This window comes from Penicillium verrucosum, assembly GCF_028828655.1.
Source record: "Penicillium verrucosum strain IBT 35672 chromosome Unknown utg000003l_segment0_segment0, whole genome shotgun sequence".
Classification (NCBI taxonomy): Eukaryota; Fungi; Ascomycota; class Eurotiomycetes; order Eurotiales; family Aspergillaceae; genus Penicillium; species Penicillium verrucosum.
The window spans coordinates 1,780,720-1,797,048 of NW_026643212.1; the positions used below are offsets into that span (position 1 = coordinate 1,780,720).

Sequence of the window (16,329 nt, forward strand, 5' to 3'; positions counted from 1 at the left end):
TATATTGTAATTTCATATTCTAAGCTTCTGCCTAAAAGGACACCCCGGAAAAACGTAATTCAGATCGCATCGGGCAAATTTGCATGCCACAATAACTGGAGACATGCGGGTTCCAGCCCGGGGGTACTCGAAAAAAAAGCTCCGGGATACCCGCCAAGCCTGCTTATATCATCGTCTAATATTGAGTACGTCCCAGGTCGTGGACCTCAGGGATACCCAAATTCATTTGATTATATAACCATAGTCTTCTTTTTCTAATTTTTAATTTTCCGTCTGACTTTTATTTACCCTCTTTACCCTCTATAATCAGGTGACTCCGTAAAAGTGTTAATACCTTTTACTACCGCCTTCCTAATTAATTATACCGCCTCTTTTATTTCTTACTAGTAGAACCTATAATATAGCCGTACTAGGCGCCTAATAACCGGCCTAACCCCCGAACGAACGCCGGAGCGGGGGCGTCCCTAGGGTAGAGAAAACCGAAACGTTTATACTACTATAACGTACGGTCGGAAAATACTAAAAATTAGTAGAGTATAAATAGACAATTTAATAAAGATATATACGAGATTTAAAGCCGATCGAATAGACGTAGAGGGAGAAAAGCGAAAAAGAAAAGGTTAAATAGTTTGATAGGGTAGAATTGATATAGAAACAATATTAAAAAGTAAGTAAATGAAAGATATTTTATAGTATTTAGGATATGTATAGATATACTGAGTAGTTGTGGTGTATTTTAGTGTAGTATGGGGCTACGCCAAGGGTTGGTATGATTGGACTAAATGTATTTTATATAATCAAATGAATTTGGGTATCCCTAAGGTCCACGACCTGGGACGTACTCAATATTAGACGATGATATAAGCAGGCTTGGCGGGTATCCCGGAGCTTTTTTTTCGAGTACCCCCGGGCTGGTAGCCCGAGACATGCATATGCCAAGTAGCGGTGGAATCACGTTTGATTGGTCAACCAGTTCTACCATCTTTCTCGATGAAATACAACAACCCTACTTCCCCAGGGCTATCTTCTTTGGGGGATATCATGCTATATAGTGGTAAACCTCTCGGTGAGGCTTCAACGAACGTAGCTATTCTCGAGAACTACTTCCAAGGTTGGATCGGGAACTATCCAAATTTGCACCCGAGTCAAACACCAATATATATCTCCTACTGGCTTGGCTAGTGTAGCTGTGTCACTCTCTTTTCCTGTCTTTCCTGTCTTTCCTTCATATTTTTGCTCTCAACCAAATATACACGTGCTTGCTGGTATTCTCCCCGAGTGAGCAACTGACTCTTGTATACATTGGGTGTCTGGATCTGCATCTAGGATTCACGACCATGATCAATGGGTTCAGGTCGTAGAGACTGCCACATAGATAAAGCAGTTAAGTGTTCCTATAGCGAATGATTAGTCGCTCAAATCTCGAGCCATCGGTTTAAACCATCCAACTCGTCCATTGCCCTGCTAGTAATGAGGTATGTTGTATTGTCTCTCTCCAAAAAGAAAAGATGGGGATTAAAATTCATATCACGTGCTTTGTAATTTCCGGGGTTGCTTTGAAATCCTCTCGCCACAAGAGGCCGGCCCCCGGAACACCAGATCACGTGATACCGTTCCTGGTCGACTCCCGAGGTCGGCATCTAGGAAAAGTTTGCTAAGAGTCACTCACCAATGTCTCCGTGTTCGATGTTGTTGAAGCGCGTGGCTAGGCCTCCGGCCGCCATGATGTGCAGACCGGTGAGTACATCTTCCTCTCATGATCACCCAATTGTGTCTGACTCCCTTAGGTTCGGCCTCGGTGGACTCCGAGCTTCGGCGTCCCAAGCAGGACAATTCATCATCCCTTGCGATCGGTCTCAAACTCCCTCTCCTCTCGCTCGCTGAGCACGACAGCCTCCACTCGGGTCGAAGGCTTCCACTCACAGCACGAGAATGTCTCAATTCCTCTCCCCGAGACTCCCTACGAGAAGCGCACGCCGCAAACATTGACGGAGAAGATTGTACAACGTTATGCCGTGGGTCTTCCCGAAGGCAAGCTCGTTCGGAGCGGCGACTACATCAGTCTCGCCCCCGGGTATTGCATGACCCACGACAACTCGTGGCCCGTCGCCCTCAAGTTCATGTCTATGGGAGCCACGCAGGTCCATCGCCCAGAGCAGATCGTCATGACCCTCGATCACGACGTCCAAAACACCAGTGCAGCGAACCTTAAGAAATACGAGCAGATTGAGACTTTCGCTGGACAGCATGGTATCGACTTCTATCCTGCGGGCCGGGGTATTGGGCACCAGGTTATGGTGGAAGAAGGATATGCGTGGCCGGGTACCATGGCGGTAGCCTCAGACAGCCACAGTAACCACTACGGTGGAGTTGGTTGCCTTGGAACTGCTGTCGTGCGGACCGACGCTGCTAGTATTTGGGCCACGTCGCGGACATGGTGGCAGATTCCCCCTGTTGCGCGGGTAACGTTCACCGGAACGCTACCAGTAGGCGTGACAGGTAAGGATGTGATTGTCGCATTGTGTGGTCTCTTCAACAGTGACGTGCTGAATCATGCAATTGAGTTCACCGGCTCTGAAGAGACTATGGAAAGTCTGCTTGTGGATAGCCGTCTGACAATTGCCAACATGACGACTGAGTGGGGCGCACTCACGGGTCTGTTCCCAATTGACCGGACTTTGAAGCGCTGGCTGCGATACAAGGCTACCGAGGCTGCGATGTCTGACGAACGCACCACTCGGGAGCGTATCACACACGAAAGAATCGACGAGTTGTTCGCCAACCCCCTCACAGCTGACCCCGATGCCCAGTACGCCAAGCAGCTCTACCTCAACCTCTCTACTCTCTCGCCTTACGTCTCGGGTCCCAATTCAGTGAAGATTGCGACTCCACTCAACGAGCTCGCCCAACAGGACATCAAAGTCAACCGCGCATATATCGTCTCCTGCACCAACTCGCGTGCTTCTGACCTCGCGGCGGCGGCGAAAGTCTTCAAAGACGCCGCCAAGGCCAACCCCGACACAACTCCCAAGATTGCCGACGGTGTCAAACTCTATATCGCGGCTGCTTCCGTGCCTGAACAAGAGGCCGCCGAATCCACTGGCGACTGGCAGGCTCTCCTCGATGCTGGTGCGCAGCCGCTTCCCGCTGGATGCGGGCCTTGCATTGGTCTCGGAACAGGTCTTCTGGAACCCGGTGAGGTTGGCATCAGTGCCAGCAACCGTAACTTCAAGGGACGCATGGGCTCCAGAGACGCCCTGGCATACCTGGCAAGTCCCGAAGTCGTGGCTGCTAGCGCTCTCAGCGGTGTTATCTCTGGCCCCGGCGCCTACCAAGTGCCAGAGAACTGGTCTGGCGTGGAACACGGATTCGGCACCGGCGTCGAACCCACCACCGAGAATGAGCTCACCAACTTTCTCGAGCAGATGGAATCTCTGATTGACCGGGTTGAGTCCGCCGGAGACGAGGCCAAACCTGCCACGGAGATTCTGCCAGGCTTCCCCGAGCGCATCAGCGGCGAGATCGTCTTCCTCGATGCCGACAATCTCGACACTGATAACATCTACCCCGGTAAATTGACATACCAAGACAACGTCTCGAAGGATGATATGGCGACTGCTTGCATGTCAAACTACGATCCCGAGTTCAAGGGCATCGCTAAGCCAAATGACATCCTCGTCGCCGGCTTCAACTTCGGTTGCGGATCCTCCAGAGAACAGGCCGCCACCGCAATTCTGGCTAAGCAGATTCCCCTGGTCGTCGCTGGCAGTTTCGGCAACATTTTCTCCCGAAACAGTATCAACAACGCGCTCATGGGCCTTGAAGTCCCCAGACTTATTGAGCGTCTGCGTGCCAGCTTCGCTCAGCCATCCTCTGGTGATGCCAAGGGGCGCCAGCTGACGCGCCGTACAGGCTGGACTTTGACATGGGATGTGAAGCGTTCCGTTGTTGAGGTCAAGGAGGGCGAGACAGGAGAGAGCTGGACCGAGCAGGTCGGCGAGCTGCCAGCGAATGTACAAGAGATCATTGCGGAAGGTGGCCTAGAGGCGTGGGTCAAGGGTAAAGTTGCCCAGTCCGGGTGAGGACACATTAACCAGATTAGGCGAATGACGGTGGGAAACACCAGTTCAACGATCACGTTGATGTGTTCGTGTCCCGGGTAATCACCACCATACGTTTGGTTGTATGTTTTTGCATATTTACCTTTTGTACTATTTTTTTTCCATCATTATCAGGTACCATAGAGACCGGCTTCTGACTGTTCAACAAGGGCATGTCTTTAAAAAGAATAACAATATACTAGAACACTAGAACACTTTCACCAGATATGATCTTTCATTTTCTTCGTTCTGAAATAAAAATTTATAAATTATCTAACAGCCAGAAGTACAACAGTGTTTACTGGGAACATGAGTTCTCAACCCGTACTCTATCCCAGTTCACTGGATCAATTTTCCTATCAAACAGTTCAAGGTTCTATTTGTTGAAAATGGTAGATATATTTTCGACTACTCCAATTGTAGGTTTTTTTTGGGTTGAATTGGAAACTCCAACACTATTTCGATACCCATCCAACATGGAAAAGGAGAGCACAGATAAAGCTGGGTAGTACCGAGCTCAGTATTGCCACTGTCTCATTCCACGAGAATGCTCCGCAAACAAATGGCAGCTGCTTTACTTTGAATCAGGCCGATGGCTGAAAGAACCAGGGTAAGAATATCCGACGGCGTTAACTACTCACCGATTGATTACCATGGGGTTAGCGTACACATTACATTCTCTTGGCGACATCGTCTTCTCGTTAATGCCTTCTTTCTAGGTAAAGCTCTAGGTTCGGACATAGTATGTTGTACATAACTATGCTGGAAGGGCGGGGAAACCTGGCGTCCCATGCTCATAATTTGTCTCCGCCCCCTCACGGGTTTCCCGAGCATGCCTTAGTGCACCTTCCCAAGGCGAATCAGGAACCTTGGAATCCTTCCAATAAATTCTGATCCGGGGCAAGTGGAGTCACGGTATTGGATCAATCTGGGGAATTTGCGCTCTATCCTTGTACGTGCAGATCTGGGGTCATTCAAAGAAGCCACCGATTGAGAACTGTTCTCCAGTATAATGGAACAGAACTACAGCGAAGCTTTGATGATTAAGCCCATTGGCGACTATACGTCTATCCTCCCATATCCTCTCTGATCAGGCTAGAGTTGTCGAGGAATTAAGGAAGAGAGGAACATGCCACCGAGCATGTGAAACCTCTCTCGATAAAACGTCGGGGATATACGAAGTTGTAAGCGGAGTCATGAGCTCCGCCTTGTTCTTACCCAAATAAGTTTAGCCTCCGTCTATCTTGAATCTCAAACAGGTGGACACACTTGGACAACACCAGGACACACCTTGTGTCGGAGAAATCCCGGTATTATATGTTACAACATATCCTAGGTATTCTCCGAGGTGTTAGAGCCAAATTGTAAAAAGTGGAATAAGGGGTTCGAAGCGACATTGTACTCATTGGATAGTTGTGAGAAGACTAGTGACTAAAGTGGGCATAGTTAGCCCATGAATAGTTAACTAACATCCCTATAGTTACGCAGTACAATCTACCGTTAAAAAAAGAAAACTTCCCCTTAGAACAAGCCGCATCCCCCGCATTGGCTGTTGCAAGGTTCTCACCTGTTGCATATCCCATGGATGTTTAAGTAAACCGGGGGCCGAGAAAACCCGTAGACTAGACCCTTTCTATCCTTCTCTCCCCCCACATCTTTTTTATCTTTTGCATGATCTTTCTTCTTTTCAGGAACGTCGAACTTTTACCCCGCATCTGATTGTACATTTTTATATCATGTTTATCGCCTTCAAAGCTCAGGACGGCGGAGAGGGTTTGCGGAACCCGAAGCATAAAAGACGGAGTGAACGACTCAGCCGGCGGGGATCCACACCACGAGCCTGCACTTCGTGTCGTCGTCGCAAAATTAAATGCGATGGCGAAAAGCCCTGTGAAGCTTGTCGGTGGTACAAGAAGCCGGAGCTGTGTGGCTATACAGGACCTCGGTCCTCACAAAGGTAAACAAGAAAATCGATACATGAAAAAACCCCCAGGAGGTTGGACGACAAAACTGATCAAATTAGCCAGTCGGAGAAATTGACAATACCCTCGCCCGACTACAAAAGCACCCTTGAAAGGCTTTTTCCGGACACAGCCCCTGAGAACATCGCCAATTTCTCAAGAGACAAATTGTTAGATTTGATGACCGCAGGCGGCGGGTCCCAATATTCTCAGCACCAAGACTCGTCGATTGTTGCCGCGTCTCTCGACACTCACGACTCTGCACTGTCAGGAGAAATGCCTGGTCTGGAGTCACTGCATACAATACCGGGAGAGCAACTCGATGAAAATCACTGCTCCAGTGCCTCGGAATCAGTCGGACATATCTCAGACGACGTCAACGCCTTATCACTCTCGGCTCGGCACCCAACCTCCTATCTAGGCGTTTCGTCTATCCAGGCCGCGTTGAAGGTCATTGCGTGGCTCCATCCAGCAGTTAACTCATATTTTGCTCAGTCCTTATCTAAAGACCAAGGACCACAGCCAACCAACTCGTTGCCCCCGTCGCAAGCTATAACCCAATCTGGTCCCCCGCCCACGGAACATCAAATGCTAGATGCATACTTTATTAACTTCCAGCTATTTGCGCCCCTCATAGACGAGGAATCCTTTCGCACCACTTACTTACTTGACCGCCGGAAGGATGATCGATGGCTTGCACTACTCAACATAGTTCTCGCGTTGGGAAATATTACAGCCGCAGGCGCAGATAACCATACCCATCATGTGTATTTTGATCGTTCAATGAATCACCTAAATCTACGATCACTTGGGAATCCTAGCCTTGAAGTCGTTCAGGCTCTAGGACTCATGGGTGGCTGGTACTGTCACTATACCAGCCAGCCGAATCTCGCATACTCCCTTATGGGCGCCTCACTGCGGATGGCCGTTACATTAGGCCTGCAGCGGGAACCTTCGGATATTCATTCGATACTCGATCCTAAGAAGTCCGGAATCCAGGAATTCAAACGTCGCGTGTGGTGGTCACTTTGCTGTTTGGAGACCTGGGGCCACGAAACGCTCGGCCGGCCAAGTATGGATTACTTTGGCCCGAGCATCACAGTCAACTTGCCTAGTCGGCTTGACAAGGTGCACATCCCCTGACCCAAATTTCTTCCCTCGGGTGAATCATTCCAGGTTCTCTTCCTAAATTGACTCTTGACAGGAATCATATTTCGAGGTCCTCCCCTTGACGGAAAATGTCCAATTTGTGAAAATTGCGTTAAAGATTCAAGAATCATTAGCTGCGTTACCAACCCTGTCGCACAAAGAGATGTTCGATCTCGACTCACAGCTGGTTCGATGGTGGCATGACCTGCCACCGGTCCTTAAGGATTACGAACCATGTCCCGAATCACTATATGCAGTGCGTACTGTGATGCGTTGGCGATTCTACAATCATCGCATGCTACTTTATCGCCCAACTCTACTCAACTACGCAATGCGACGAGTTCCCTTCATGGCCATCCGAGTTGAAGAACGTACTGCTATCCAGAAATGCCAAGAAATCGCAGCGATTTCCATCCAAGACATCTCCTCAACGACCCGATTGAATCAAATGATCGGCTGGAATGCTGTTTGGATGTTATTCCAAGCTACCATGGTTCCATTGATTTGTCTGTCCGCTGGCGTCGCAGATCACGATTCCGCTGCTTCATTCGAAACTTGCAAGACGCAGATTGAAACAGCCATGTTGACCCTTGGCCGTATGAAACCTTACGGACACACCGCGGGACGCTCTCTTGAGGTCATTTCGGGCATTCTGGAGAGTAATCTCCATGCTCCCAGGGAAGCGCAGCTTGATGCAAGTGGAGACGGTCTGGACCCCCAAAATTTCGCCCCTCCGAATGCTTTCAACACCGGTCAACAGGTGGCTCGTGATCGTGTTTCAGATTGGACTGCGACATCCTTTGAGACACTTTCTTCTCAGTACATGTGGGAGTACTTGAGTTGGGACCATAGCAATCTCTGGCCTGAGACTTTTGACCTCAATGCTCAGAATGAAGATGCGTCAATGTCTTTCTTGAATTCCCATTCCCCTGCAAGAAATACGTGACATCGTTGTCGCATTGCCTCCCATGTTATAATTTATCGCCTAAATGATACCAATCTGATCTGCATCATAATATATATCTATGTACGAAGTACGGAGGACCGTACTTCGTACCTGGCTTTATCATAATAAATAAATACCGACTAGAAACATTTGCTCTTGGATGACTCGGTACCCACTGCCTCGTTTTTCATGCATAGTACCATGGTCTCGGCTTTGTAGTCAGATCGGCAGGACTGTTGAAATTTTCAAGAAAAAAGGAGGTTATAAGTCCCACCGACATTAACAACATGCTCCACAGACAAAGTCCCGATGTGAGGACTTTATATTACTTCTTAATCAGGACTAGTCCGTTTGCTTCCCGCACTTTATTTATCTATTTATGCTCGCTCCAAATTCTCTATAGCTTAAGAACGACTACTATATATATGTAGTTAGGTTTAGATCCTTATTTTATACTAAATTAAATACGCGTAGTAGTAGTCATTATCGAGCTGTACCTAGGTAGAAACTTCGGAGCGAGTATAAATAGTGTCTGAAGCAAACGGGCTAGTCCTGATTAAGAATTAATATAGAGCGTGTTGTTAATGTGGAAAGGTCCACGTAATGAAGGGACATGTCTTAAATTAACCTCGTACTACAAGTAACTAGGGCCAATCAACCTTTGACCCACACGAGAGAATATTTTGGGAGATCCCGTTCTCCTGGACGATCGTCGGATGATCGTCGGAGTCTTGATCGACTTGTGTTGAGCCACATTTTAGTTAGTACATGCACTCGTATGTGATACTATTCATGGAGGATTTCGATATCTACCTGCAAGAACAGCAATTAAACACTTCCTCATTTGCATGTATACACCCAAAATCCCACTAATGTACATAATCGATCGTAATTGTGGGGAATGTTGGAAGTGGACCTTGAGCTTCAATGTTGTTCGATTGAAGGAATTCTATATGTACAACATACACAGTCCCTATCGAAGGCCCTTGACTCTGTATATAATTGAAATCCCATATACCGTTTTCCTTTTTTTTTTCTGTCCCCTTCAAATATCTCCCTACCCTGCCTCCGTTTGTAGTGGTGATGACGGTGGCCTAATTGTGAATGAATTGAGGTTGACGCATAATGGAGTATCTGCTTATGGGGTAAATTGCTATACGGCTACACTGCTACTGAATGTGGGATGTAGTGTCTCCGATGCAGAGGTCAAGTGATGGATCCAGGAGTTGATTGTTTAAGCAACGTGATATTTTGTGTATAGGAAATGCAGGCAGGTAAGATAGTTTAGTGTCACTTAACAATATTTTACATCTATTTCCGTTCTGTTACTTGATAGGAGTGACGGAAACCACGGCAATATCAACATTTAGATTCATAAGAAAAGAGCGAGTCACTAATCCCCAGTCTCTCATCCATATAGTCATGTGCTATTTTCAAATATGAGCAAAACATTGGGCATTTTCATAACATGAACATGGTAGCATATTCGTGACAACTAAAAAACACCGGGAAAGACTGGGTTGAGTAGCCTATGCACCCTTAACTTCGACCACCTGGTTCGCAGTCTCAGAAACCAAGACCTGCTGTGATTCCGTACTCTTCTTCCGAGGGTTGGGCGCGTCAAAGATCTCCGAGAGTTCTTCGAGGGTCCGATTGTTCGTTTCAACCGCGAAGAAGTAGATAAACACTCCCTGGACGATATTCCAGCCGGCCAAAATGATATAAGTGTGCCAGCCAATGACGTCGATAGCATTACCGACTCCGAACTGGTTCACCAACAATGCAATATTGGTGAAGACAGAGTACATCGCCATACCCTTGGCACGAGTCTCGTATGAAAGACATTCGACGGCGTACATAGCTTGCAATGGAGTCCAGCCGAAGCTGAAGCAAGCGCCGATCAAGAAGATAAACACAATAGAAGCAGTGGCTGCTCCTGTTTCCTCTGTCTTTGTGTACACACCGGTTGTAGCTGCAAAACAAACAAAGCAGATCTGCGTAATCGAAACGTTAGCGTAGAACATTGATGAAATTATAACCACGCGGGGACGTATATACGTACACTGCAAGCAACAGACGCGCCTATCATCATAGGTCTGCGTCGGAATTTGGGGCCTAAATAACTTCCCAGATAGGCTAAACCAGCAGAAAGAACTGTGTTGCCAAGATTGACGTTCAGGACGCGGGTTGTATCAGTAATACCAGCTGTGGCTAAAAGCCCACCAATGTAGTAGGTCGTGACACCCGCCTGCGCCCACTGACTCATAAAGGATGCGATAGCCACACACATAAGACGCCATCTCGCTGCTCTTGTGTTAAGGAGACCTCTAAAGTCCCAAGCCTTCTTATCCGAGCCTTCTAGGTTGATCGCCTCTTCATATTCTCGGACCTGCAGATGAACATAGGCATTATCCCGGACACCCTCGCCGTGATATTTGGTGATAACATCCCAGGCTTCCTCGCGGCGTCTATGGCTGTAGAGCCATCGAGGTGATTCGGGTATAAACCAAACACTCAATACTACCATACTGGACGAGATCAACTGACACCAAATGGGGATACGCCACGCGAGCGAACTCTCGAATCTCAGACATCCACGACAAGCACCAGCAGCGGCAATAGCGCCGACGAAGTACTGGCAATTGTACAAACCAGTCAGAACGTCACGGTAGGCAGGATGGCTCATCTCGACGACGTAGGCGGGTGCGGCAGCAGAGGCCAAGGAATATCCCCACCCTGAGAGATGTTAACAGTGTCACCCAGAATGGGGCAAGGTGGATAATAGACACGTACCAAGGAAGAATCGACTGGCGAGCAATTGATCCATGCTGTTGGCAGTACCGCCGATAATTGTACCCAGGATGACAGCGCAGGATCCAGTAAACATACCGGACCGTCGACCCCAAGTATCTAGGAACACTCCGACGAATGGTAGCGCGGAGACACCTCCAATGGTGTACATTCCCTGGATCAAGGAGGCTTTGGCACCGACCAAGCCGGAGCCGAAAGTTTCACGGAATTGCTCTATGGGAAGCAGAGCACCCATCAGGGAACCATCAAATCCTGAACTAGTCAGTGGTGAAAATTTTTCATCAACTATCAATGTGTTTTTCTCGTACCATTTACGGCTGAGCAAAGGTATGCCACAGTCAAAAATAAATATAGCTTTCTCATCTGAACACTCCAGGGGTTCGGAGGGTTCGTCCGCCTGGCGATGTCCAGAGCCAGTGAGCCCTGAACAGTCTCAACCTTGACACCCTCCTTGTGCTCCTGATGCATGGCATCGATGGTACCTTCTTTCTCGACTAAATCTGGATGTTGATTATCTGTCATGATGAAAAAGGTCGTGTTCTCCCCGGATGTGATCTCCGCAAAAATAATGACTCAATTCATGGAGGAAAAGATGGCTGTAGCATGATATTTATTGTCATGACGGGAGAGTGACTTTTCCCTTGTCAGCGTCAAGTGGTACGTTTGTGAATGTCTCGGATATCCTTGGCCAAAACGGATTCTGGTCAAATTCCCCTGTCCTCCGTTTGTCCAATCATGAAAGGTCTCTCGGGGTCCTCGGTGGGGATACAACATGGCCCGAACGAGTGATCGAAGCCGATCGCTTCTTAGAAAACCGGGGTAACACGTCTTCTACCGAAAAGAACTCGGCTTCGTCCCCGTACTCCGCGACTAAAAAGGTAATAATCCGCCTTTACTTCCCCAGATTGACGGCTATCTCGGCCCCAATATTGCGGACGTCTCCGTGGAAATGAATTTTGCGGGTTTGCAGATGTGGAGTACGAGTCAAAATGCCATGTGATTCCAACCTTTTACTATCTCGGTTATTTACTTGTACAATATTAGGGAGTAGGTGATGAACGCAAATAGAGATGCTTCCAGTCTGAGATAGACGCTGTAACAAGCATTGATAACAAGCATTGAATTTAACAAGCCCATTAACTGTAGTGGCAAAAGATACAGGCTATTTTGACGCCTCGGTTGCTGTTTAGGGCATTGGAAAAGGGGGGGCTTAGTGTACGAAGGGGCATAGCGCTCACGGGTCTCATGATGTCATTGATGCCTTGATGCCTGGAAGAAGACTCCTCTATTTTGAAATTATAACCCTGTCACAATTACAAAACTGGAAATTTCTGTCGTATTACAACCCTTGCTTTTAAAACGGTTGAAAAATCTACTGACCTAAATAACGATAACCCAACGGGGGGTCACTGTCGCTTAATCCCTTGATCTCCACCACCTGCTCATCGCCCGGAACAATATCTATAGCGCTGTCGCTGATCTGCACATTCGCCCGCTCCTCAAAGACAAGACATTTCACGGGCTTCTGTGAGGTGATCACTAGGAGTTGCTTTCCGGCTGAAGCTCCTGGCTGTGGTTTCACTTCCAGTCCGCGATCAAAGAAGTCGAGGTACTTGAGTGGCTGTGGCCAGTCAACGTCCCTGGACACAACCTGGCCATCTATCCATAGCCGCACAGCCAGGACGTGTGGCCCGGGCTCGGTGAGATGGTCAATGATTCCACTTGTGATGTCGGTAGTACCATTGGCTGAAATGGTGACGTTCTCGAAGGTCACCGGGGCGCTAAGGTCCTTACCAGTCTCCACAGATAAGAATCGTAGCTCGACAGTTCCATGCACCACAGCCTGTCGGCTGCTAGCAACCCACACCTGATAGGGGCTCTGTTTGGCTGGTTCTGCGTGCACCACACTCCAGTCATGATGTGCGCGTTGTACGCTGACCGTTACGGGCTGCATCACTCGCTTAACTGTGTAATATGCGGGTTTGGGCTGTAAGAAGTAATCCACAATTGCCCACGAGATCGTGGGCCAGCAGTCATTTAACTGCCATAGAAGCGCTCCACCACATTTTCGATCATCACCCCATTGGCGGCGCCATCCACGATATCCGAACATCATCGTCTCTGCCTGGATTACCTGTGTGAGGTAGATGTATGTCTAAGTAAGTGTGAGTAATTTCTTCTTTCTTTATACTTTTGTTGACCGTGATAAACAACGTACCTCTAGATCGGTAGACATGCGTAGGTTCTCCACTAGGTACGTCGCCAATCGCCTCTCGTGGCCGTCGGCCTTGTTATGGAAGTCCATAACTTGGGACTGTGGGTGCTTATCTTTCTCGTTTTCCAGGAAGTACTCGATCGTCGACATATGCGGGAAGCCTATCATCCCAAACTCGCTGTTAAAGCGGCCTCCCATGGTGTCAAAGATCTGGTATTTCTCCTGCGTTCCATGCCACACTATAGAGCCGTCAGTCACAATGTTTAATTAGAAATCCTACTGGGATTCCCTTCGAGGATTGGATTTGCTGACCATTCCATTGATGTATATCTCCCACAGTAGGGTCGCTTGAGACTTTTCCATCGCCCCACGGACTTCCCGGATGGTAGAAAGTACTGGGGGAGTACTCCGATACCACTTCTGGTAGTAGCTTTTCGTAGATGTAGCGTGCCGGGAAGTCAGACTTTAACCAGCTGTCCGGGTCCTTGTCTTCGTAGTTGTAAGTTAGCCCCTTCTCCTCCTGAACTTGATAATCTTCATTGTTGCCAACGTAGATCACTATTGAAGGACGGTGTCTCAATCGGCGAATGTTGAAGACTGTCTCCTGTCGTACAGACTCTAGTAGCTCAGGCCACACTGGGTAGTTGCCGCAACCGAACATAAAGTCTTGCCATACTAGCACGCCAAGGTCATCGCAAGCGTCATAGAAAGCATCGTCTTCGTAGATTCCGCCGCCCCACACTCTGATTCAATGATTGTTAGCCCGCCCCCTAACAAGGAAGTTCTGTTCTGGCATACCTGGTCATCACCTGGCCACCCGCCACCATTAACTCGATCCATTTTCGGTATCGCTCTGCACTGACGCTAGGGAGAAGGTTATCGGCAGGGATCCAGCAGGAACCTCCACAGAAAATATCTATTCCGTTGATTCGGAAAAAGAATGATTTCCCATGCTTATCCGGCTGCTGAATGACTTCGGCGGACCGAATGCCGAGTTTCTTAGACACATTGTGCAGCTCGTTTCCATCGCATAAGAGTGACACGGACACTTCGTACAAGGTCTGAGAGCCATAGCCATGTGGCCACCACAATTCGGGATTGTTGACTTCAAAAGTGGCTTTGGCACTTTTATCATCGCTTACGGGGATATCCTGGCTCGCGATTTCGTGTCCACGTAGGGTCAAATGGAAGCGAGCGATATGGCGTTCCGAACGAACCGCGTCGATTTTCGCAACCGCCGTAACAGTAGCAGTTTTATGGTCAGGAGCGAGATTTGTCTGCGGCCATAGATCCTCCACTCGTGCAGAGTAGACTTCCAATCGTACCTCACGCCAGATACCAGCTGTCATGATAACTGGTCCCCAATCCCAACCCCAATGGTATTGAGCCTTGCGCACGCCCAAGCGCGCCGGATCTCCGAAAAGGCCGACCCATTTATGATTCGGGTCTTTTTTGCGTAGCTCGGTCGCTTTGGTCTCGGCGCAATCGAACTCGATCTCTAGAACGTTTGTGCTGTTGGATGACTCCATGGCCTTGGTTATATCCACACGGTAGCCTAGGAACATATTGCTAGACTCAAGGATTGCTTCACCGTTGAGCTTGACAGAGGCAAACGTGTCCAGGCCATCGAATACCAGCGCGATCATCGCGCCAGCAGGTGTTTCCGGTCGCTGAAAAACGTGTCGATAGACCCATGCCTTCTTGTTGACCCAGCGCGCCTTGAGCTCATTAAGGCCTATGTGGGGATCCTCGAGCCTACATAATAAAGAAACGTCAGCCGGTGTCACATTCCAAGGTTGTACGGTGGTAGGGTCCCCAACTTTTCGTTTGCAATTAGATCCTGCTGCACAGTGGAAGGGACTGTTTGCACGGGCATCCATGCATCCACTGTCTCATCGTCTCGGTCCTTGAATCTCCACTCCGTGGACAGGACTTGCTTGGAAAATGCCATATTTGTAGTTCAAATATAAGATAAGTCTCCTGGGGGTGTTTGACGGCGGATTCAAGTGGGAGCAATTTCTGGGAGGGTGGAATGGGCCAATTTATATCGTCAGTGGGCACTTTAACACAACTGGGTCCTTTTCTGCCCAGATCAAACCCTTCAGCTGTAAATTTGCAGAGAAGAAAACATGCTGAACAGCACATAATCATCGTCTTCTCGATACGATATCTTTAGAGGTTGTCAGACTACCGCTAATTACTTCTACCCCACCTGCAATGTAGATCGGCCGAAAATGTCACGCTGTGACCACTTCCGTTCCGTCAAATTGCCTATTTGAGCAGTCAATGGGCGGAAGTCCGATCAAAACGGGCAGTTTCCAAGAGCTCCGTCTTTTGATGGGTTTTATAGCAGTGTCTAGTTCACACCTCTTTATCAAAGTGTAGACCCTGTTCCAGTCCTAGCATTTAAACGTCATTAACTAAACATAACACCTCAGAAGAATGATGCCCTTGAGATTTTGAAATTGTGCATGAACAGTCCGAAGATTGCGAACATGACTCAAGGCATGTCTGCCAACTTGGCAATTTGAGCTTCTTAGGCCTCGTCTTAAGGATTTCTCCAAGCACTAGAAACTGGTTTCAACTATTAGATCTCTTTGCAAGTCTAGTCGAGGAAAGTTCGGAAGGGCCCTCAAACTGAGCGCAGTGTTTTCCTCCAGGCGAATTCCCCCGCCTACAATTGACAACATATAGTTACCTAGGTAATCCAGGAACATTGATTCAGCACTCTCACAGACTGCTCATTGCACGACTCTCCTACCGGCCTGATGTCTTCAATAAATCTGAGATCCTTATGCGATTTCGCACTTATGAAATTATAGGAGCCCCGATGAACCTTAATTAATTAATACAACAACAACAAATGATAGAATTTACATTGTGACTAGTGTTCCAAGCTCAAGTTATTTGACTGTGGTGGCAAGATTCCAGTGGTTGTAGTCTTTAATAAACCTTTACACAAATTGGTAGGTATGTTGGAACAATATCCTAACGTTGGGATGTCCAATCGACCGAGTCCCAATAGGAACATCCCATCCCCTGGCCCCTATTCCCGGTTGCTAGTTGATGGGGGTTAGGGCATTCTAGTCCAATCTTACCATGCTAAGCTGCACCTGGTGTCTATATATCACCAATACTTCAACACAT

The 16,329-nt window shown here is 48.1% G+C and overlaps 4 protein-coding genes across 4 annotated transcripts; 2 read left to right on the forward strand and 2 right to left on the reverse strand.

The window, feature by feature from the left end:
* Positions 1–1,671: 1,671 nt before the first annotated feature.
* On the forward strand, positions 1,672–4,082 carry lysF (homoaconitase LysF; the record flags this gene model as incomplete). Its single annotated transcript, XM_057221087.1, has 2 exons — positions 1,672–1,737; positions 1,788–4,082. 2 exons carry the CDS (start codon positions 1,672–1,674, stop codon positions 4,080–4,082), a joined length of 2,361 nt encoding a protein of 786 aa, XP_057071359.1.
* A 1,754-nt stretch (positions 4,083–5,836) lies between these two features.
* On the forward strand, positions 5,837–8,156 carry N7516_008369 (uncharacterized protein; the record flags this gene model as incomplete). The annotated part of the gene is made up of 3 exons (XM_057221088.1): positions 5,837–6,057; positions 6,094–7,189; positions 7,266–8,156. The coding sequence occupies 3 exons, from the start codon at positions 5,837–5,839 to the stop codon at positions 8,154–8,156; spliced, it is 2,208 nt and encodes a 735-aa protein (XP_057071360.1).
* Positions 8,157–9,685: 1,529 nt separating this feature from the next.
* Positions 9,686–11,489, reverse strand: N7516_008370 (uncharacterized protein; the record flags this gene model as incomplete). Its single annotated transcript, XM_057221089.1, has 4 exons — positions 9,686–10,150; positions 10,219–10,892; positions 10,950–11,219; positions 11,276–11,489. The coding sequence occupies 4 exons, from the start codon at positions 11,487–11,489 to the stop codon at positions 9,686–9,688; spliced, it is 1,623 nt and encodes a 540-aa protein (XP_057071361.1).
* Positions 11,490–12,339: 850 nt separating this feature from the next.
* Positions 12,340–15,133, reverse strand: N7516_008371 (beta-mannosidase; the record flags this gene model as incomplete). Its single annotated transcript, XM_057221090.1, has 5 exons — positions 12,340–13,122; positions 13,186–13,421; positions 13,495–13,925; positions 13,981–14,937; positions 15,003–15,133. 5 exons carry the CDS (start codon positions 15,131–15,133, stop codon positions 12,340–12,342), a joined length of 2,538 nt encoding a protein of 845 aa, XP_057071362.1.
* Between the last annotated feature and the right edge of the window lie 1,196 nt (positions 15,134–16,329).